Source organism: Enoplosus armatus, unplaced genomic scaffold, assembly GCF_043641665.1.
Source record: "Enoplosus armatus isolate fEnoArm2 unplaced genomic scaffold, fEnoArm2.hap1 Scaffold_56, whole genome shotgun sequence".
Lineage (NCBI taxonomy): Eukaryota > Metazoa > Chordata > Actinopteri > Centrarchiformes > Enoplosidae > Enoplosus > Enoplosus armatus.
Window position 1 is genome coordinate 1 of NW_027261248.1, and position 22,835 is coordinate 22,835.

The following is a 22,835-nucleotide window of genomic DNA, read 5'->3' on the forward strand; positions in this document are numbered from 1 at the left end:
AAAGCTCTGAAAAAGCTAGTAGGTGGACCCTGAGTAGAGATTATTGAAAGTATATTCTGATTCCAGGTTATTATGGGTTGAACACAATAATGAGTGTAAAAAAAGTAAAAAAAAAGAATGTGCTCAGATGCCTTGGATTTTAAGTGGGGCGCGGACACTGCATCTTTGAAATATAGAAACTAGCTCTAATTAGATTAAGTTAGATTGTGGGAGTCTTGTGCATGGATCTGCATCAGAATCTGTACTTGGGGACACCTCGTACCCCAGCTCCCAGGCTGATGGCAGTCTCCAACCGGACGACTCCACCCCTCCCCCACCGGTCACCACTACAGTGTGCTTCACTGCTGACCATGTTAGGAGACAGCTGATGAGACTCCACTCAAGCAAGGCTGCGGGGCCTGATGGTGTCAGCCCCAGGGTGCTTAAAGCCTGTGCCCCCCAGCTATGTGGAGTACTTCACCATGTCTTCAACATGAGCCTGAATCTACAGAGGGTCCCTGTGCTGTGGAAGATGTCCTGCCTCATTCCTGTGCCACAGACGACGCGTCCCTGTGGCTCTAAGGACTACAGACCCGTGGCACTGACCTCCCACATCATGAAGACCCTGGAGAGACTCGTCCTGGAGCAGCTCTGGCCCATGGTCAAGCCACACTTGGACCCCCTTCAGTCCCGACTTGGAGTTGAGGATGCCATTATCTACCTGCTCAACCGCGTCTACGCCCACCTGGATAAGCCGGTGAGCACTGTGAGAGTCATGTTATTTGACTTCTCCAGTGCGTTCAACACCATCCGTCTGGCTCTACTGGGTGGGAAGCTGACGGAGATGCAGGTGGATGCCCCCCTCGTGTCCTGGATTGTCAGCTACCTGACTGGCAGACCACAGTATGTGCGCTTGCAACGCTGTGTGTCAGACAGAGTGGTCAGCATCACCAGGGCCCCGCGGGGGACTGTCCTCTCTCCCTTCCTCTTCACCATCTACACCACAGACTTCAGCTACTCCACAGAGACCTGCCATCTTCAGAAGTTTTCTGATGACTCAGCAATAGTTAGATGTATCAGTAAGGGTAATGAGGATGAGTGCAGGGCTGCTGTGAACAACTTTGTCACATGGTGCGAGCAGAACCATCTACAGCTCAACGTGACAAAGACAAAGGAGCTGACTGTTTCCGTCCAGGGGGTCAGTGTGGACACTGTTGAGGATTACAAGTACCTGGGAGTTCACATTGACAATAAACTGGACTGGGTAAAGAACACTAATGCCCTCTACAAGAAGCCGTCTCTATTTTCTGAGGCGGCTGAGGTCCTTCAACATCTGCCAAACTATGCTGAGGATGTTTTCTGAGTCTGTGGTGGCCAGCGCTATCCCCTATGCTGTTGTATGCTGGGGCGGCAGGCTGAGTGGTATTGTTGGGGTGGAGCTGGACTCTCTGATGGTGGTGTCAGAGAGGGGGATGCAGTCCAACCTACGGGTCATCTTGGAAAATGTGTCACATCCTCTCCTTGATGTACTGGTCAGGCACAAGAGCACATTCAGTGGGAGACTCATTCTTCCCAAATGCACAAAAGAGCGCCACAGGAAATCATTCCTGCCTGTGGCCATCAAACTGTTTAACGCCTCCATCTGAGTGTCAGACACTCAGAATAAACAGACTGATACTGGGCATATTTCACCTACGAGTGCAATACATATGTGTGTGTGTGTGTGTGTGTGTATATATACATACCTATACATACCTATACAGTGTTATTGTATATATTTTTATTTTTCATTTTTCACGTAAATATTGTAAATGTATATATTTAATTTTTATTTCTATATCTATTTATACTACTTTTCTACTCTTCAATGGGAGCACATGTAACTGTGGAATTTCCCCCGGGAAAAAGTATTTCTGACTCTGATTCTGATTCTGGATGTAATCCTGGCCCAGACTCGTACAAGCTGTCAAAGCAGCTTCAGCATCATTTTCACGTGATTTCATCGAGTCCACGACCACATTTCAATTGTAATCAGTACAGCTTGTCTCCACAGACATGTTATGTGCATTACTGAGATCTGAATCTTATCTTTAGGCTTCAACTCCACTCAGTCAGCACATTTCACGCATGCCTATAACACACCCAAATTAGGAACCTCTGACAGCCATGGTGACCGTAAAGTATGACTTACCAGAAAGAGTACAACACTAACTCCTATATAGGCAAAGACAATGCACATCCAGATTTCATAGGCCAGTGGGTCCAGGAAGGAGAAGACTCCCGGTTTGGATTTCTGCGGCTTTTTGATCATGATGGAGATTCCCAGAGACATGAAGGGTTTGGAGAAATCGATCACCTCTTCACGAACAAGAGTGATCGTCAGGGGAGCCACTGCTATATCGGCTTTCTGTTGAGAGACAAGGGCAGAACGAGAGACTGTTGCAAAGAGCAGAACGAAACATACAAGACCCTTTTTCTAGTGTGATGCCAATCCTGTTGTCAGGGAGGCTTGTCCTTGTCAAGCTCAGCAGATAGTTGGCAGACAGCGGAGGGTCATCAACTCTAGTCCATCCCTTCCTACAGCTGGCATCTACCCTGCATCCTCTCCTTTTGCTTTTGCACACCCAACACCTCCACAGCACATCTGCCAGTCACTGTCATTGCTGATGGTTGTTTTGTGTTAACCCTTAGTTGTAATAAACAACATTTGTTTTAAGTAAATCTCTTGCATGGACTCCGTCGTCACATTTCCAGAGAACACATTGTGCGTTACTGCATTACAGGGAAGTTTAACTGTTTGAGCTGTGATGCCCAATAAAATCATGCATGAAGTAGAAAACATGTTGACAGAAATTTGTTCAATGTTCCCTTAAAAACCAACCATCTACTTATTCCACATATTACCGCCAATCTTCCTACTGTATTTCTCACCACCTATTTCTGTTACTAACTAACTACCCGATTTATGTCATTTACCCATTCCTACCTGTCCTACCTAGTCCAATTATTACCACATATGCCACTTACCCAGTTTACCCATCCCACTATATGTAATTCATTGATTTACTACCCAATTTAACTGAATAGGTGCTCTTAACCGCTACTCTATCAACCTATTCCACATATTACTACCTATATAATCCAACTAACCAACTTCGTATTCAATGACCTTACCACCCAAGTCGCTTTCCTAATTTACCTATTCAACTAATCCAATTAATTACCTGATCAACCATCCACCAAATCTATTCATCACTACCGCCGAACCACCATTCTATTTTCGGTTATCTAACCACCCAATTTACATCACTTACCCACATATACCCATTTACCTGTTTAGCCAATCCATTTATCACTATCTAAGTGTACTATCTACTTACCCAACTACCTGATTTACCTGAATCATTCTAACCATTCATCAAAGTCTATTGCCTCCTTTGCCACTTACCCAATTTACCTTTCCCCTTTATATGTATTTCACCTCATTTAGATGAAGAGAGCCCTCACTGGAATTTGAACCCTGGTCATCCAGTCGCCAAACTACCCTCACAAAAACAAAAACCTTGACCTACCTATTGTACATATTACCACCTGTCACAACCTGCTACATTTACGACATTTATCATCAGCTTTGTGTACTACCTACATCACTATCAAACCACTTATTCTACCCACTCCAATTTTTACCACTTATGCCACCCATCCCATTGTATTTCACTGATTTACCACCTCATTTAACTGGGATGCTCAGTCTTTCTGGTCTACCAGTTGCCAAGTGGCTGCGTTAACCCCTGTCCACAAACACTATCTAGCTGCTTCTCCAAACATCTCACCACAAAGTCATCACCCATCTTACCCAAACATCTACATATTCTACATATTACTACCCATCTAATCCACCTAACCACCTTCCTGTTGCACCATTTTGTCAGGAGCAAGGTTTGCCACTCAGGTTCCAGGCTAACAAGGGATGACAAAAGGAGAATGGAAAATGCCAAGGGTGGATTGTTCTGGTTTGTGTTATATAAAATAGCCAAAAGTCTGACTTATATCCAAACCCTGTCCAAATTCGATTAATCATGTCAGGGTGCAGCTGAAGTGGAGTCTCTCTTGGACATTAGCCAACGGAGGAACTCAAAACACCTAAGGTTCACCAAAACCTACATCCCTCACTGCTATTTTGAACAGTAGCAAAACTGAATTTTCATGACACATTATATTATTGTGTGTGTGTTTTAAATCTTACCCCATACACCAGCTCTCCCACCATACCGTTCCAGATCTTGGTTTCTGCATCTCTTGCTCCATATTTGCCGTCTCCCACAATCCTTAGCTGGTAGCGTATACCACAGTGCTTTGCAATCTCTGCGGCCAGGTCAACGCAATAACCTAGCATCAGTCAAACAAGCATACAAACAAACAAAAACAAAAAAAACACATGCACAAAGAGACACATCAGCAGTGCTAGATGAACGTCCAAGAATACTGACTACAGTGTGGAATAGTTTGAATATTCAGCATCTACCCACCTAGAATGACTAGGTATGATGGTGACATCAATGTATTTTTCCAAAAGTATATTACCAACATATCCTGTGTCTTGTATGCAAGAATTGTATGAAAACACACATTGGTTTTGAAGCTGTGTGATGGTGCTACATTAGGTGGTGGCAGTGGCATTGTTGTGTTATTTGTAGATAAACTTGTATATACCCTGTAGTGAAGCTTTTCTGTAACTTTAATAAACACATAAGTAAACAAAAGTAGATTATATTCCAAAGAATATATTGAGCATCATTAACCACACACAGTACAATACAGTACAGTATGGGAGGCAGGATGGTCTAGTGGTAAAAGAGGCCGGCCAGCAATGGCCTCTGACTTCTCTAATGTACTGCACGTGTGGAGGGATATGTATATGTAACTAGGAGGGATAAGCAAAAAGACAAATTTCAATTGCACATTGTGTATTTGACAATAAAGTATAACTTAAAGTAAGTATATAAACACACCTTCATAACGGTCATTGTCTTGAAACAGCTCTGCATTCTTCTTCAGCATTACGTAGGGGGCTTCCTACATGCACACACACACACACACACAGGAAAAACTTTTAGGTTTTACATTAGCAGCTGCTCATGTCTGAGCTCTGTTTATACTGAAACTTTTACATTATTGGGTGTTTTATTCACTTAACCTGCACATTCATGGATGTTATGGTGACAAAGTGTCATTACCAGTATAGTTGTAACGATGACTGTCTTGTTTTCCATTCCCATGGTGTCGTTAGGGTAAAGATCTGACTTTGTCACCACCATCTTATCCACCTCATTCCAATAGCCGATCTAAGAACACAAAACACACACAGACAGGTCATATATCTTCCACACAGCTAAATGCTATCAAGGTATTCATGATGGCAAATTGATTCTTCAGTTACCTTTACAGGTCCGTTGTTCTTCAGCTCCATGATTGTCACTGAGTAGTTGATTCTCTTCCCGTACTGGTCAAACTGAATGTTCCCTGTTAAACCATCTACACGCACCTACACACAAAACACACATACATATTCAAGTTTACTTTTTACTTAAAATGTGCAGTGAAAGTATTAGCATACTCAGTAGTATCAGTTGACGAAGTGATCGTAATGATTATGTTATGAAAAATGGCCAAAGAAATGTCCCTGCATCTCAGTGGATTTTAAGAAAAACTCCATAACACATATTAAGCCCTTCATTATCAAGGAATCAAGGAGTCAAGGTCACTTGTTTGTCATTTTACAACTAACAATGGGCGATAAAATGATAATTATCTCAATATAATTTTCCCCAACAGAAATGTAACAAATAATTGATATAATCAAACCACCCATACACCGGGGGGAGGGGGGCTAATGCACCTTAAACGCTAGTTGCCACCTGCCATTAAACACATGCATAAAATTGACCCATGCCCCTACACATTTAGGTTTTAGGTCCAGCAGTTTCTCATTTCGTTTTGGCCTGTCCAGAATTCATGTGGTCTTTGCAGCTGCTCAGCCTCTTCTTCTCTTAATACTATGGTTGAAACAAGCAAGGATGAACTTCTGAACCAGAAATGTACTGCGTTATCCCAGTTTTCTTCTTCACTGGACTCCTATCAGTTAGCAGCCATAACTACAAACTGTCACATACATGTGGGGGAGCTAAAATTAGAGTTTAGAATTAAACTTTTATAGAACTTTTATAGTACTTAAAATAAATTCATATTACTCCATTAAGCTATGGAGTAGACATATCTTGCAGTGCTCCTCAGAGCTATGTGTTAGAAACTTGATTTAACTTGATTTGTCGAAAAATGTGTAAATGGCAAATCCACGAAAGGCCTAAATGTAAGTATGGCCCCAGGGAAGAGAAGACGCCAGCTTCTGCTACTGTTACATTTAGCCCCGAGGCTTTTAGGAACATGAGGCTATCCACCTTACGAGAGGACTTGGTCAGCATGAGGTCAGGGCCATACTGTTGGAGATGACCGCGTTAAACGTTGGATAGATGGACCCACAGCCTCGCATTACCTCGCTGAACAAACTAGCCACCCAGAATTAGTTATTACAAAACAAATGCAAAGGCCTAGAGCGAAGGTGGAGGAGGAATAATGTCAGGATCATTTGTGTACCAGAGGGACCGGGCAGCTGCACTACAACTTCTGTTTGCAGTCTGATAAATGGTCTCACTTAAATAGCGCTTTTCAACCTTCATGGTTCCCAAAGCGCTTTACAGTTAAGTATCATTCACCCATTCACATTCTCACATTCACACAACGATGGTGACAGCGATGCCATGCAAGGTGCTGGTCTCCATCGAGAGCAACTTAGGGTTCAGTGTCTTGCTCAAGGACACTTCCCGTGAAACGGTGCTAACCACGGTGCCACCATGCTGCTGCAGAGAGCATAATCTGTAGTCAGTCTGCTTCTTTTCATAGTAAGGAGGCTCTAATCCAGGTTACCTGTTTGAGGGCACGTTCAATCTCCACCCCCTGTGCCCAGGGCACTGCTGGATTGGCCAGACAGTCCCCACTGTTGCCACGCCGACTCATGTCTATCCTCTGCTTGTGAAGGAAGCGGAATGCCTCAGTCATCACGTGGACGGCATCATAGGTGAGGGCTGAGGTATACTGGAAGACACAGAAACGTTGGCACAAACCATTATTACCCCATCTGTCAGGGCTGAGCTGAGACAGACATGTGTTTAATCAAAATAGTTGATTTGCATTTTAAGCATTATTCTGTTATTGCTGTGATTTGCTCAAAGTATTTTGTTTGCTGTAGTTGATAAAAGTTCACCTGAGTCCCATTGTGCCTGAAATAGACGGTTAATAGATGTTTCTGAGATGTCTATTCTCAGCACAAAGTCTGAGACCCAGTCTCCAACACCATCAACCAGAATAGCACACACACAGGCAAAGACAATTTCAAGGTCAGGAAAATACCAAAAAGGTCGGAGCGCTGCTTGCTCTGGCCTGTTGTGCAGCCACGAAAACAGGGTCCAAAAAGTAGTTCATATCATGTGTAAAACATGTAGAATTTTACAGCAAAATTAGTACTCATGATACATGAATTAGCATGATTATGTTACTCTGATCCTCGGACCAGCTCCAGAAAACTATTTAAACTTGCCCATGAACTAATGTTGAGTGTGTAAGACTTACCCTGATTCGTGTATCCGCTCCTGGGTACTCCTTCTCTTCCAGAGCCTCCCATCGTTGGTCAAACTTTGCCACCACAGGGTCATCAAAATCCACTATCTGAAACCCAGACACATTCGCACCTCCATACTGAATTTTTGAGAGATCGCCATCCACAAATCCCTGGAACGAGACCAAAAAGAACACCAAACATTTCTTTTCCAATCGGTAACTTTGTATTTACATTGACCTTCTTTTATTCTGTGCCAAGATGTGACGGAGCCTCGGACCATGCGGGCCATGTAGCCCCCAGAAGTTGACCAATCTTAACCCTTCATATACCTGTAGTAGGGGTGCACTGGTATACGTGTGTCATAGTGAAAACACAACAGGTTCTTCTTTCATAACTACCATCTGTTTCAGAGGTGGACTGGAACAGAATGGAACTTAAAAACAAAGCAAAATTCACTTCAAAGTACTTTCTGATGAATTCTATCCACATGCTCACAATCCACTGGACTGTTGGACCATGACCCACTCAGGGACCACTGTTCTACTGTATACAACGGTCAGACAGCAATCACCCATGGCCAGATCATCTAAGTCGCTTTTCCTTATTCTTAGTGACTGTTCGCTCTACCCAACGCCAGCAGGTTGAAGACTGTAAAACCTGCTATTTCACACCTGATCTGACAAAGTGCTTTTGACAATATCTGGCCTTTTAACCATATCTTCATTCATCAGCCAATACACAAGCTGAACCCAGAGACAGATGGCGACTCACCAAGTTAGCAATGATGTAGTGGTATCCCTTCACGTGCCTGCCTATAGTGATCACCTGACGGGAAAAAGAGTACAAGCGGCGTCAATAATAAACAAGAACAAATTATATAGACGGAAAATCAAATGCATTGCTGTGTTTTTTAACATCTGACATTCTATTATAGCTGTCCTGTGAAAACCATGTATCTCCAAATGGTTTACTTTTGTTCCATGAGTTGTTTGAATGGCTTAATTAGCTTAAGAAGTAGAAAAATGTCCTCAACCCATAAAAGGAACACTTGATCCTTCAGTTTACTGGAAAAATTCATAATCACAAATTATGGAGATATGTGCTTTTCACTGGATAGGGACACTATGGCCAACTCATGTCACATTTCGGTTTTGCAATACTGACGACTGAGGAGGAGAGCGGTTGTGGTGGCATTTTTTGGCAGCAATTATCAAAGTAAAAGCTGGGAGAAAAACAAAGCTGTTAGTTAACACACATGGTGGCATCAGGCATTAACTTGGTAAACAAAGGAGCCATCAACAACTTAGTTACATAATGCAGAAACCTGCTAAACCATTTGCTTGTTGTCGGAGAGAGATCGGGCGCTGGACTCTTTATGCTTTGTCATCTATTTTGGCAAGACTTCAGTGTAAGGTTCTGTCTGCTTTTTGCAGATTGAATTCAGTTGGCCACACAAGGCACGGATGAACCAGCCTACACTTCCTTGGCACCTTAAAGTCTGTCAGCATTCTAGTGTGTTTTGTCCCTACCGAAGGGGAACCGTGAGATCTTGTTGAGGAGTGAGGGTAGTAAGCGCACAACATGCGCAGACAGAGCAACGCAGCAACTGCATAAGCCACAAAAAAGTGAAGCTGTCATCGTTTGATAGGCATAAACTATAAGCTAAGGAGTGAACAAAAAAGTGTCACAGGTAGTTTCATTTCTCACTTTCAGGGAGTGTTTACTTCCACATTGGATCAACCATAGAGGAAAAAGGGCCAAAGGTAAGTTAAAATAAACGTGAAGTAACCCTTGATTGAGAATCATTTGCATTGACTGTGAAGTCACATAGTATCTTACCATTCCAGACCTATACTGCAGCCACCTTCACTTTTTGCTCGTTTTCCTCAGAGAGCGAAAGACAAGCTGAGTTAGACTGAGGTCACTAAAGAACATTTGGCCCTCAAAAGCGCCTTGCTTTGGCTGTATATTTAGGATCCTTGCCCTGCTGCGTTGCCCTTAAATTGGGGGGAATAATAAAATAGGGCTGTGATTCCTAGACTCTTCACCTTGATGAAATGAACACTACATTTCTCCATTAACATTTAGTCACTTCAGAGTCTTGGGGAGGATCTGATCTCATCAAAAGCTGAGTGTAAATGCATCCAAGAAGCACTCAAGCATTGAAGCTCAAACTACCTCCAGAGGTGGACGCAGTCTAGCCAGATGTTGAAAAGGTGTAAATGCATCCGTCTCTCCAGGACACATACATACTCTTAACTCCTCCCATAGTGTAACTGTGTCAGTAGGTTAAGGTTAAGTTCACTAAAATTACACTGACAGTAGCAACAAGGAAAAATGGCTCCAACCATTTCTATACAAACAATCAAATACAAGGAGCACTGACCTGCCATAGAGTGCATCTGATCCACCAGCTAAACTATTGTTGGAAATAAACTGATATATGTCAAATGACATGGCCCTAGCACCTCTGGATCTGGATCTCTAGACTGAGCTGGATTTCTCTGCAAGTCTGACCTAAAAAAAACAGATCCAAAAACATATCCCATCTTCTTATATAGTATGAAAGCACCTTCCATTGTGGAGAAATATAATGTGATTAGCCATATGCCATATAATGTAATGAGAATTCCAACAACCACGAGGTCTGTGCCAGATGACCTAAGAGGACATCTGGAAACAGTATCGTACTTGATAGATGATATAATGATATAAGCTTTCTTCGTTATGGATGGATATTATTACTTATGTTAGTAGTAGTAGAAATAGTGACGAAGACTGGAATCAACCTGTTCCATGATGTCTTTGACTTTGTCTTGTTCACAGTCCAGGATGATGCGTCGCTCCTTACGGATCTCCAGGTCCTAAAAGACAGAAAAGTATTGAACAGTATTCAAGTGGTATTTTCCTGAGGTTCAGTGAAGTTCCTTCCTCACCTGCACCAGTATGGTGGTATTTGGTATTTTGGTGACTGGCTGTGATGGTTAACAAGTGTATAACTGTCTCACAACACTCTCCTTTCCCTGTTGCTGACACCAAATACATTTCCACAAATCCTAAATTAATAACATATTGCTGGACAAGTACAAGAAAGACACCAAGGTCTCACAGGATGAAGAAATAGTCTTCTGAACTCCGAATCAGTGTGCATTGTAATGCTGGAGCACGTGGGTAAGACAATATTTGGTATAATCACAATAGAAAAATAAAATAAAAACTTTTGCTCCTGTTTATAAATTAAGATTTTCTCTTTTCAGCTGTCAGGAAGGAACTTTGAAGCGGGGACACAGCAGGCAGGAGGTCCGCTCTATCTCCCATGGCACTACGCTACTGAGCTTGAGACGTCACTGTCATCCTCAATCTATGGTAGTGGGCGAGGGGGACACCACTCTTTTGACCACAATGCCTGTTTTTGTGTATCTTGGTGTTTCTAAAAAATGCATGGTGTGAGTACTAACAGAGTGCAGAGCAGAAATGTCAATACCTGAAACAGGGAACGGTAGGCTTCATCTTTCCTCTCATCTTTCAGGTTTCCTACATTTATCGCCGTGACAACCCATTTTTTCTCCGCAGCAGTGTCCAGTATTACCTGAAGAGTGGAAAGACCTACACACGCAAACACACACACACACACAAAACAATGATTAGTTAAACTAGAATGCTGTAGCTTACAGTTGTAAACGGTTAGCTCTGCAGGTAAATCACAAATACAACTCTTTTAGTGTTGCTGGCATTTTTCTGCACATACCTGGGAGGGTTGGGGTTCTACAGCCTTTTAACAAAACTGAGTCCAATATTTAAACTGCTTATCCTCCTTTCAAATCCCTTATGAAATCCATTTAGGTTCAGCTTTCAACGTATGTAATTGTTGAAAATAACTACAACTCTACGATTGAGATCTGTACTTTTTCTTGTGCAAGAAAACAGTAACACTTCTATGAAAGTCAGTTATGTATATGACAAATGAAATAACAGCTTTATGTGTACACCAAATTTTTCTGCTTGCTCCAAATACTGGAGGCCTATGTGTCTGAAGATTTTCAGTCATCCAGGTCAAAGGAAAGCTAGAAGAGGCCCCTGAATGAAGCAACAACTTTGTCTCCTTCTGTACAGACAAAATTCTGAAAATCAGACTGAAAGCCATTACTGCCTCCGTATCAGGTAACAGGGTCTATGTCATCCATGCTTCCTCTTAAAACCAATTCAATCTGCATGACACAATTCGATCCCATCAGCCTTAACTCCCTGGAGGAGACTGTGTTACATTCTTCCTGCGAGCTCTCTAAATAATGTTTTAATGCCGTGGCATCAACACCTCCTGGCAATAGTCAATACCTCTCAGGCCATTTCCCCACAACACCAACAACAGCAGTGATCAAGCCTCTCATGAAAGTCTCAAACGACATCTATTTAAATACAGACAATGGTAATGTGTCTGTTTTAGTACCGCTGGATCTCGTAATTACAAATCGACAAGTGGAGTTCCCCAAGGGGCCATTCTTGGCCCAGTTCTATTCAACATCTGTATGCTTCCACTAGCTCACATTCTTGAAAACAACTAAATATCCTACCATATTTCCTAAATTTTAAAACCCACATCAACAGAATAACAAAATCAGCCCACTACCACCTTAAAAATACAGCAAAACTTAAAGGACTCATGTCTTAGCAAGACTTGCTTGTGTTTTTTGGCATGATTACTGTAACAGTGTCTTTACAGGTCTCAAGTGTAAAACATCAATCAGACAGCTGCAGCTTAATCAGAACTCTGCTGCCCACGTCCTCACTAAAACTAATAAAGTGGAACACACCACCCCAGTTCTCAGAGCCTTACACTGGCTTCCTATGCATCAAAGTCATTGATTTCAATGACTTACAAAGAACTGAATGGTTTGGGGCCAAAATACATCTCTGATATGCTGCTCTGTTATGAGTCATCCAGAGCTCTTAGATCATCTGGGACAGGACAGCTGTGTGGAGTCCTGCAGCACATCTTCAACCTTGTAGCCTGAGACTGGAAAAGGTCTCCACACTGTGGAAGACGTCCTACCTGGTCCCAGTACCCAAGAAAGGGCCTACTAGAAAGAAAGTTTGCCTAACCAGGAGAACTTTGGACGATGCTATCATTTATCTGCTACACTGGGCTCATTCCCACCTGGACACGGCTGGGAGCACAGTGAGGATCATGCTCATGCTTTAACACCACAAAATAAAAAAATCCAATGAAAGAATCCAATAAAACAGTCCATCATTGCCCACAATAACCTAATTACACCCAGACATGCCATGGTTGGAGCACGCCATTACATTGTTTGTCTAAAATCAGTCAGTTCCACTCAGTACCTATCATTAAAAAACTTAAAGGATCCTTTAATTGTAGTTGTGTTGTGTTAGAAGTGAAGCAGCACCAGCACTAAAATCACATGCCGATAAATAACTCTCATTACCTCGATCACTGTCGTATAGATAGGCAAATTTTTCCCATTTGTAGTACTCCACTAATGAAACTAGCGGCCCCTTGATGTCCGGCCTCATCTGGAGAACAAACTGGTTCATTCCCTCTGCTGGGAAAGATGGCGTGATGAAGGATACATGAAGTGTCTCACAGAAGGACGTGATGGTGTTTACTGACTTCTTGTCGTAGAAGCCAAAAATGGCGTAGACACCTCGGGAGAACTGGGAACAAACTAGGAGAGAGAGAGAGAGAGAGAGAGAGAGAGAGAGAGAGAGAGAGAGAGAGAGAGAGAGAGAGAGAGACATTTTAATGAAACATTAAAAAGAGACAAACAGAGAGGATCAGTCAGACACAGGAGGCAGGCAGGATTTAGGTAAAACTTTAGTTTCCTCTCATAGCATTTAGGCCTTTATGCAGCTGATGAAGATTATGATTAGATGATCAATATTAGGGTTGAATACCTTTGATATACAGTTCAGCTGTGTGTGAAAATATTGTTTTGAATAAGCAAATCCACCCTCACATAAGAGAGTTGAAAGGTGACACAGGAGGGTTCATAAGCCTTATAGCCTTATGTTAGCTTGACCGTTGTTTTTTGGCAATAATGTCAGAGAAGATGGACTGCCTGGCATTTCTCAGTTCTAAATTTAGAGGCCTAACCCTTGAACTAGAAATGTTAAGACCTGTGGATGTGGATGGAAGTCCTAGAGAGTGGCCCTTATTGTGTGCGGGCTCTATCAGTAGTGCTGTCCCGGGTATAAAGACACAGTAGTCTTTCATAAATTAAAGAGTCTAGGAGCTGCTGTTGATCATTTTGAGCAGAAAAAAACAAGGAATAAGCGCCATATTCCGAATATTTCTGAATGTAACAATGGTGCAATACCCACACCTCTATTTGCAATACAGTATAATCCCTTTACCTTTATTTTTGTCTTCTGTGAATTTGTAAATTTGTAAATTTGTAAACTACAGTTGTTTTTTAGTTTTAGTAGCTTAGTAACAGTCTTTATTGTTCTTTTTTATTATATATTGATTTTCTACTTATGTTTCACAGTGTTCCCTGTATGGACCTCTTTTCCCCCTGTGACGAGTTAAACAGGCCTAGAAACCAGCATCGGGACCAGGAAATAAAAATAATACAATTTAGTTCAAGAAGCAACATTTAAGTCATTTACAGCAACCGGTGACATTTGCAAGAGTTTATGGCAAGACAACATGCACTCCCTGGCTACTTTATTAGGTACACCTATCAATCGCAAGCTAATGCTGATGGCTCTGCCACATATTCTACCTTTAGAAAGTTATAATGGCCAGTTTTTGTTAAAACTTTTCGAGAGGTATTAATTCAACTTTATGTTTATTACTGAGGTGTTCACAATAATCTTTGCCACTCATGTTTGTAAATGGAGTGGGCAAAACATCAGAAACCTCTCTCGTGGCCCTACACTGTAGGCATGAGAGGCTATTCTGGGCATCTGCCAAAATAATGACTTGACATACACCAGACTGAGTTACTGTGATTTACAGTCATATTTGGAATAATTCGTCCGCATTAGCGAGCAAGCTACGTGGACTTTTGTGTTGGTGGGTGCCGGGCCATTTATTGACGTTAGTGGACACCATTCCTAAGCTAATGTTAGCTTGTGTCACAGCTTGTGTTGGCGCTGTAGGGGAGCCAAACGTGAGGCTCAGGCACTCGGGAGCGCGCATGACGTTACATCATTTGGATTTTCCCAGAAAAAAACGTCCAAGGTCTTTTACATAGAAATCAGTCGACAGGTTTGTTATAGGCCACAGAGAACGTCAGGAAGGTCTCATTTTGTAAGTTACGTTACATTCCGTTCACATGTTGACAATAAAAAGCGATTCATAAATGTACATTTTTACATACAGTATAGAACCTTTACATTTAAAGAAACCTGCCTGATTCTCACCAAACTCTGATGTTAGAAAAATAGGGCTATTTTGCTACTTTAATATTTATTATATTATTACCTATGTTATCAAAGGGAGCCAACATTTGCAGTAATGTTAGGACGTGTGCTTTTTTTTTACTCAAAGGGTGGACACAGAGAAGGCCTTTGTGTCTGTGTGTACTGCTATATTTAGTTGTCCTACTTCAATGACCTTGTTCTTTACTCTAGAAACAAAACTTCCAATTTTATCTCTCTCTCTCTCTCTCTATCTATCCATATATATGTATAATATTGCATTCATGTACATTATATACTGCATTAATGCATTCTCTGTTCAGAAAATAAGGTCATGCAAAGAACAATAATCCTTTATAACTCGCTGCTCTATTAAGGACAAGTGTAGCTGCACAGATTGTAGAATACAATGTGAATATGAATTTGCAGTTAAACAATATCATTTAGTTAGTCAAAATTAGTATTAGTACATTTGATTTTTGACATCAAGGTACATTTATTTGTCATTCTACAACACAAGGCTGCACGATGAAATTAAAGGTGTAGCCTCCTTCACACTACGCAGGTATATATAGAACATAGAATTAGAATAGAATAAAAATAAAAAACAATATATACAGTTACTTAAATACATACAGTATATTATACAAATATAGTGGTATGGTAAAGTATTTCTGATTCTGGTAATGGTACGTCAATGGAGGATGAGGTGGAGTTGAGGAGTCTCACAGCCTGACGAAAGAAGCTTCTCTGTAGTCTGGTGGTACAGCAGCAGATAGTTCTGTATCGGCAGCAGGGTGAACAAGCTGTGGCTGGGGGGTATTGTCTGGGGGGGTATTGTCTTTTAGTATCCTTTGGGCTCTGCGCAGACACCTCACCTCAATGATGTCACCGATGTAATGTTTGTAATGTTTCCAGTCAGTGGATGGTGAGAATCACGCATAAATCTTTCTTCTGTCTCCCTGCCATTAATGCCACATCCAGAATAAAACTATGGTTGGCTGGTTGAAGAATACAGAATGAATATATATATACAGTGCTGTGAAAAAGTATTTGCCCCCTTCCTGATTTCTTTTTTTTTGCATATTTGTCACGCTTAAATGTTTCAGATCATCAAACAAATTTTAATATTAGACAAAGATAACCCGAGTAAATACAAAATGCAGTTTTTAAATGATGATTTCATTTTATTAAGGGAAAAAATCTATCCAAACCTACCTGGCCCTATGTGAAAAAGTAATTGCCCCCACCCCCCTGTTAAATCATGAATTAACTGTGATTAACCACATTTTTTGGAAAGCTGAGTTCAATTCCACCCAGGCCTGATTACTGCCAGACCTGTTGAATCAAGAAATCACTTAAATAGAACCTGTCTGACAAAATTAAGTGATTTCTTAAGCGTAGGGCAAGTGTTCTCACAGTGTGGTCAAGTATGCCTTGGACTCGATTGCAGAGACTGGTACTTACAAAATGCGTCAAGGAAGAGGCCGAAAACGAAAGCTAACTGAAGCAGATGTCAGGCACCTCAAGATTTTAAGTACTAGAGACAGAAGGAAGACCACTGCTGATGTTCAGGCAGAGATTAATGTTTCTAGATCAGAATCTGAGAAAGTCTCCAGAATGACCATAAGCAGACGACTGAAGGAACAAGGCTTAAAGGGAAGAATAGCTGCTAAGAAGCCATTATTGAGGCCTGCAAACATCCAAAAATGCCAGGGGAGCACAAACACTGGACTGTAGATGACTGGAAGAAGGTACTCTGGACGGACGAGTCCAAGTTTGAACTCTTCGGTCAGCATCATCGTGTTTATGTCCGCAGAAAAGCTGGACAACGTTTTGATGCTAGATGCATTGCACCCACAGTGAAACACAGTGGAGATTCCATTATGGTATGGGGTTCCATTTGTGGAAACGGCATGGGCAAATTAGTTAAAATCGACGGTATCACGAACAAGAAGGTCTCCCACAACATCTTAGTGCATCATGGAATCCCTTCTGGATTGAACCTGATTCTGATTGGTCGTGGGTTCATATACTAAGAAGACAATGACCCCAAGCATACTGCAAAGCTATGCACAGACTACTTGACCAAGAAAAAGGAATCTGGAGTACTGGAACTGATGGACTGGCCAAGTCAAAGTCCAGACTTGAATCCTATTGAACAGATCTGGGATTTATTGAATTCAAAAATAGATCGCACAAAAGGTTCATCCAAAGCAAGTCTCTGGGAACAGCTAGAAACTATTTGGAACTCAATAACAAAAGAGACTGTCGAAAAGGACATAAAAACAATGCCAGCAAGAATGCAAGCTGTTATCAGGGCCAAAGGAGGTCATACAAAAGATTTTTGGTTAACATATGTGAATAAGGACTATTTAGTTGTTCCAGTTTGTTATTTGCCTAATAAATAACAATACAATTTTTAGTTTGAAACAAGTTTTTGACAGATTTCTAAAATATTTGTGTTTTCTCGTTTTTATGGCAGGTGGTCTAATAAATTTGTTAAGCACTGTATATACACACACACACACATACATTGTTATTGTATATATTTTTATATACATTTTATATATTTTATTTTTCACTTAAATATTGTAAATGTATATTTATTTTTTAATTTTTATGTCTTTATTTGTACATACATCTCATTTCTAAATTCATGCTACTTTTCTACTCTTGAATGGGAGCACCTGTAACTGTGTAATTTTCCCCTGGGAATTCAATAAAGTATGTCTGATTCTGATTCTGATTCTGAAAGTAGAAAGACAGACGAAACAAAAATTGTAGTATGCTGGATGGTTTGGCATCACCACACCCTCCATCTCTCCTCTCCAAAGCTGTGTTAACCGCACCATGCACCAACACCTTGTCTTGCCACTTTATTTAAAGCAACAAAGTACATAATTAGCAGCTCATTTTATGTAACAAATGTACAAAATGTTTTTCGTTTAAAAATCTGGAAACAAACCTGTTCCTCCAAACATCGTCCTAATTATCTAAGGTAGGCATTTGTCATCTGTGAAGTAAATGAGGTAGTCACAGTTTCTGCACATCCTATCTATTTGTTGCAGGTTGCAAAACAAGAGAGTAGACAGTGGAAAAAGAGGACTCCGTGCATTCACTGCTATCATAATACACTGCACTTAAATAGCAGAGCTTTGAGCCTCAGGCTGTCATTACATCATGCTCTGATGAAGGCAGGGTATACTGCATGCATGGAGTCTTCGTTCTCACTTTGCTCCACAGTTACTGAATTTGAAACGTAACATGACTCTACACTGCTCCAATTAAAAATAACTGAATTTTTTTGGGACAAATGTATTTCCACCAAATTCATATTAAAAAGGTCTGTGGCTTGGGCCCATTTCACTAAAACTGCCATAACATATGCCTGCAGTGAGCTATTGTATATAAACATCCAAGATTAAGATTAAGATAGACTTTATTAATCCCACAGCGGGGAAATTTACAAGTCACAGCAACATAGACAGAAAGGTGCAGAAACACACAGCAGGCAAGCACTGTGTCAATAATAATTAGAAGTATTTTTTTTAAAAGAAAAACAATATACAAATACGGAGCTGCTGTAACAGGCTGCCACCAGCGCGGCGCCATTTTACATTATCCGTCTGTTTACTTGTGTATTTCATGTTGTCTCTCATCCGCTGTGCCTCTACACTGACCTATGACCATCAATTAATACTGTATATTAGCATATAAGATCGCTTGAGGCTTGATATTGAGCGTGACCAGACCCATACAACCGAAGTCATCCTACCCTCCTCCTCCTGTTTGCCAGCTACCTTGCTGTATCCTTCACCGAACGAAACGTCGCAGGAAGAGGGAAAAATCGTGGTGGTGTCTGGGTGAAGACCAGGAAAGAAGTTGGTGCTTACTTCTCGCGTCACAGGGATCTTCACTTCGCTCGGCAATCATGGGACCTGAGACACTCATGTCATTTGTCCAACTGAAGTGGTTCCTAGATGTTATAACCGATTCCCACACCCAATGCAGATACTGAGTGACGGCTGTTCTACGACCTAACACTCCCAAAATCTACACGCAAGACCACCTTAGTCTGCTTAGGAAGCCGAGTTACATTCCCAGAGTATCTCGTCTTTAGGGCCTATATAGTTGACTATGTGCCAACAGCCGGATATCAACGGAAATATCTGTGTGCAGTAAGTGTTTGGAGATTGGTGGTACAGCAAGATCCTGAAGGAACGGATCAATACTGGAGGAGGTCCTGACAGTTTGAGGACACTCACCTGATTTATAAAGGCCCGCTTCGGAGCCCTAATCCCTAATTTATAATTTAGAGATTAATTTGGGAAATCCCACCCTGTGCCCCAAGCATTCAGAGAACTTCAACCTTAGCTCCAAACACAACACAACAGCAGCAAAACATCAGACAACTGAACGGAACCTATTCAACATGTCCTTCCATGTTGTAAATTGCAATATAAACACAGCAACCTTCATCAACATTCACCAATTAAAGCCAAATTATTATCTACTGTCGGCATAGCTCAAGGAGAGTAATCTTCTTACCTGAGGGAGGCTACTTAGATGATCTCAGAGAGGAGCAACACAGGACTTTGGTGGGAATGTACAGAATACAACCCAGTTTTATTTGACTTATCAAGAGAGTAAATGGATACAAAATGTATAAAAAGAAGAAAATACAAAATTTAAGTAAACAAAAAGCAAACAGGCAAAAACCAAGTAAGACCTCAAAAAAGCCCCAAAAATAAGTCCCCAAAAAAGAGGAAGCCCAAAAAAGAAAAAATGCCCCGAGCCTTGTTTTGCTCTTCCTTTTATAACCCTCGCCCCCTGCTCTCGGGGTGTTGAAGGATCCATAAAAGGTCAACCTCTGAAAATCATCTTAGCTATTGGATAACAATATATGAGGTCACAAAGCACAGTCATTATACTTAACTTTAGCAAACTTTCTGCTAACCTCCATGACCTGTGAACACAATTGAACATACTTTACAACATATTTTGTACATACCTTTAGTTCTAAATTATGCTATTTTCCTACTCTGGAATGGGAGCACCGGTACTGTATAATTTCCCCCCGGGGATCAATAAAGTATTTCTGATTCTGATTCTGATTCTGATTCTGACAACTGGAGCGACAGAACGTATGTCGTGTTTCACTGCAGGCGTAGAGTATCTGTCAGGTGCAGAAACCACAGGCTTATTGTTGAACCACAAGTTGTTCTTCCTGGCAGTTTTAAAGGTGCGAAGTCTGGCCCCGTATTGGGGAAAACAGGTCACTTAAAGTTCATTTTTGAGTGACAAGATACTTGAACTTAATTTGAACCGTTACTTGGAAGAGAGAGAGGGCGGAGGAGGGTATGACTCGGGCACATCACAGGTGGAAGCCTCAACACATCTGATTTGATAAACAAATCAATTATGTTGTTTAAAAATAGTTATTATCAGTACAATCATTTCCCAACTCAAGCCAATTCTGTCTTTCCATGATATTGAAAAATTTATATTCAAAATTCATACCTTCATTACATCACGACTCGACTGTAATTCCCTATATTAAGGTCTTCATTAACTTGGCTGCAGATGGCCCAAAATGCAGCTGCAAGAATTTTGACTGGTACTAAAAAGCGCGACCCCAGTCTTAGTCTCTCTTCATTGGCACCCTGTTCATTTCAGAATTCAGTTTAAGACCTTGCTGATTGCTCTGATGGCTCACTGGCACTTAGCTCCTATGTCTCTTAGATCAGATAACAAATCTCTCTTGTGTGTCCCCAAGTTCACGACTAAAACTAAAAGGTGACAGTCTTTGCAGTTGCTGCTCCACAATTGTGGAACCAGTTGCCTTTAGATATTAGATGTGTCCCCTCCATCTCTGTTTTTAAATCTAAGCTAAAGACACATTTTTTTGGCCCACTAATCCTTAAGTCTAAAACTTCCCAATCAAACCAAACCAATCCCAATCGCATAGAGATAGATAAACTAGCTATATAAGCATTGACATGTCAGATCTAGTCGAGTCTCGCATAGCCAGACCTATCCCCACACTTCGGAGAAGGAGCTGGCTCAAACCATTATCATTCTGCAATAGAGGAAGAACACTCTGGCTTGTTTCTTTAAACCAATCACAATTGTTTTTGGTGACGCTACGCCCAGGATGCAGCGACGGTGCCCGAGCAAAACAGTAACACGCAGATCAGGGAAGGGGAGGAGAATTCCAACTGAAATAGTCGCCCAATGGCAGACTTATCCCAACAGCCTACATCCGGTGAGTCAGACTAGATCTAGTCAAGAGAGTAGCCTGGTTCCAGACCTCTGAGCCACTGCCAGTGTGGACAGAGGAAGCCACAGCAGTTCTACAGGACTGTTTTTAGTGCACAGACTGCCACCCAGGAGAACCACATCAATCTTAACAAATACATCAGCATTGACATCATCAGCAAATGTGTTGATAATGTGGTGGTCACAAAGACAATAAAATCATTCCCCAACCAGAAAGCCTGTTATGAATGGAGAGCTGAGGGCCCTATCCAGAGCCAAAAAAAGCTGCCTTTCAGTCAGGTGACAAAGAAGCATACAACTCTACTTGAGCAAAGACATCACGAGAGGACGGGAGAGAGACCTCCAGATTGTGTTGAATGCTGATTTCAGCTCAGCATTCAACACAATCTCCCCCATGAAAGTGACAGCAAACTTCGCACTCTGGAGTACTGGCTATTGGACTTCCTCACAGACAGACCCCAGTCAGTTCGGATTAGTGGTTAATATATTAATATTATCCAAGCTAAACAGTTGGTGAATAAAAATGGCCCATTACTAACTTAGTAATGGGCCAACTAATTTTCCTTTAGAGTTTACCGTACACCTGAGGAGTTTCCGACTGTCATGGATGCATTTCCCTCTGGGATTACCGCTTCGGTGATTCCTACAGGCCTAATCTTTTACTCAAGAATAATGGACATTTGTTTATCAAATGGTCAGAAATAACAGGAAAATGCATAGATTTCTGTCAAATCGAAATTGAGTGCGCAGTCACCCCCAAAGGCCTATTCTGAATCAGGAAAAACCCTGCAACCCAGGTGTACCACACTAAATTTGGTACACCTTATTTTTCATGAGCACCTTAATCCAAATGTCAAAGCTCCTGATTAAAACTCACTATTACTATACTACACTATTGATACGATATGGAACAACAGAAGCACAGTCCAATGTGATTGTACAGAGGTGTTACAGAGTGTAGCTTCATCCCTCACTAAGGATCTTTGTGTACAGACACACAAAGCCGACAAAAGACAACTTTCATGTTGGCCTGTCGTCGAGTTACTCCCTGAATAACATTAAGTAGCGACAGCTGATATGACCTGCTAATGCTAATGCTTGCTAATGAGAAAGAGTTAGAGCCGGCTTAGCAAATATGTGTGTTTGCCAACGTGGACTCTCACTCTCAGCCTGGTAAGCCCAAATAATTCCTCACATCCGCATCCTCTAATTCAATGCAATTTCATATGCAGTGAAATGCTGCACTGAAGAGCAAGGCTGTCCTAAAGGAGAGCAGCACAACACACAGTTGAGTATAGTGAAGAAAGAGCCTGCATTTGATTGGCTATTTTAGCCAATCCATTAAAATATGTCCATTAATATATGATCGGTCTTGATGCCAAGCATTTGGATATCACTAGAAACTATATATTTCAGAAAAAAAGTCAGAGAGTATTGAGAGTATTAACAATTTGTAATGTAATATAATGATAACAACATAAAACAGTGTTTACAATGACACAAGAAAAATTAT

At 41.3% G+C, this 22,835-nt stretch overlaps 1 protein-coding gene across 1 annotated transcript in view; it reads right to left on the minus strand.

The window, feature by feature from the left end:
- Positions 1–2,086: 2,086 nt before the first annotated feature.
- Positions 2,087–22,835, minus strand: part of LOC139307263 (glutamate receptor 2-like) — a 32,989-nt gene continuing 12,240 nt past the window's right edge. The window contains exons 3-14 of the mRNA XM_070931101.1: positions 13,102–13,341; positions 11,139–11,260; positions 10,444–10,518; positions 8,426–8,479; positions 7,666–7,824; positions 6,964–7,131; positions 5,420–5,524; positions 5,217–5,324; positions 4,992–5,055; positions 4,226–4,368; positions 2,171–2,386; positions 2,087–2,110 (exon numbers count right to left, since the gene is read on the minus strand). Coding sequence (XP_070787202.1) covers positions 2,087–2,110; positions 2,171–2,386; positions 4,226–4,368; positions 4,992–5,055; positions 5,217–5,324; positions 5,420–5,524; positions 6,964–7,131; positions 7,666–7,824; positions 8,426–8,479; positions 10,444–10,518; positions 11,139–11,260; positions 13,102–13,341 — 1,478 coding nt within the window. The remainder of the gene's footprint in view (positions 2,111–2,170; positions 2,387–4,225; positions 4,369–4,991; positions 5,056–5,216; positions 5,325–5,419; positions 5,525–6,963; positions 7,132–7,665; positions 7,825–8,425; positions 8,480–10,443; positions 10,519–11,138; positions 11,261–13,101; positions 13,342–22,835) is intronic.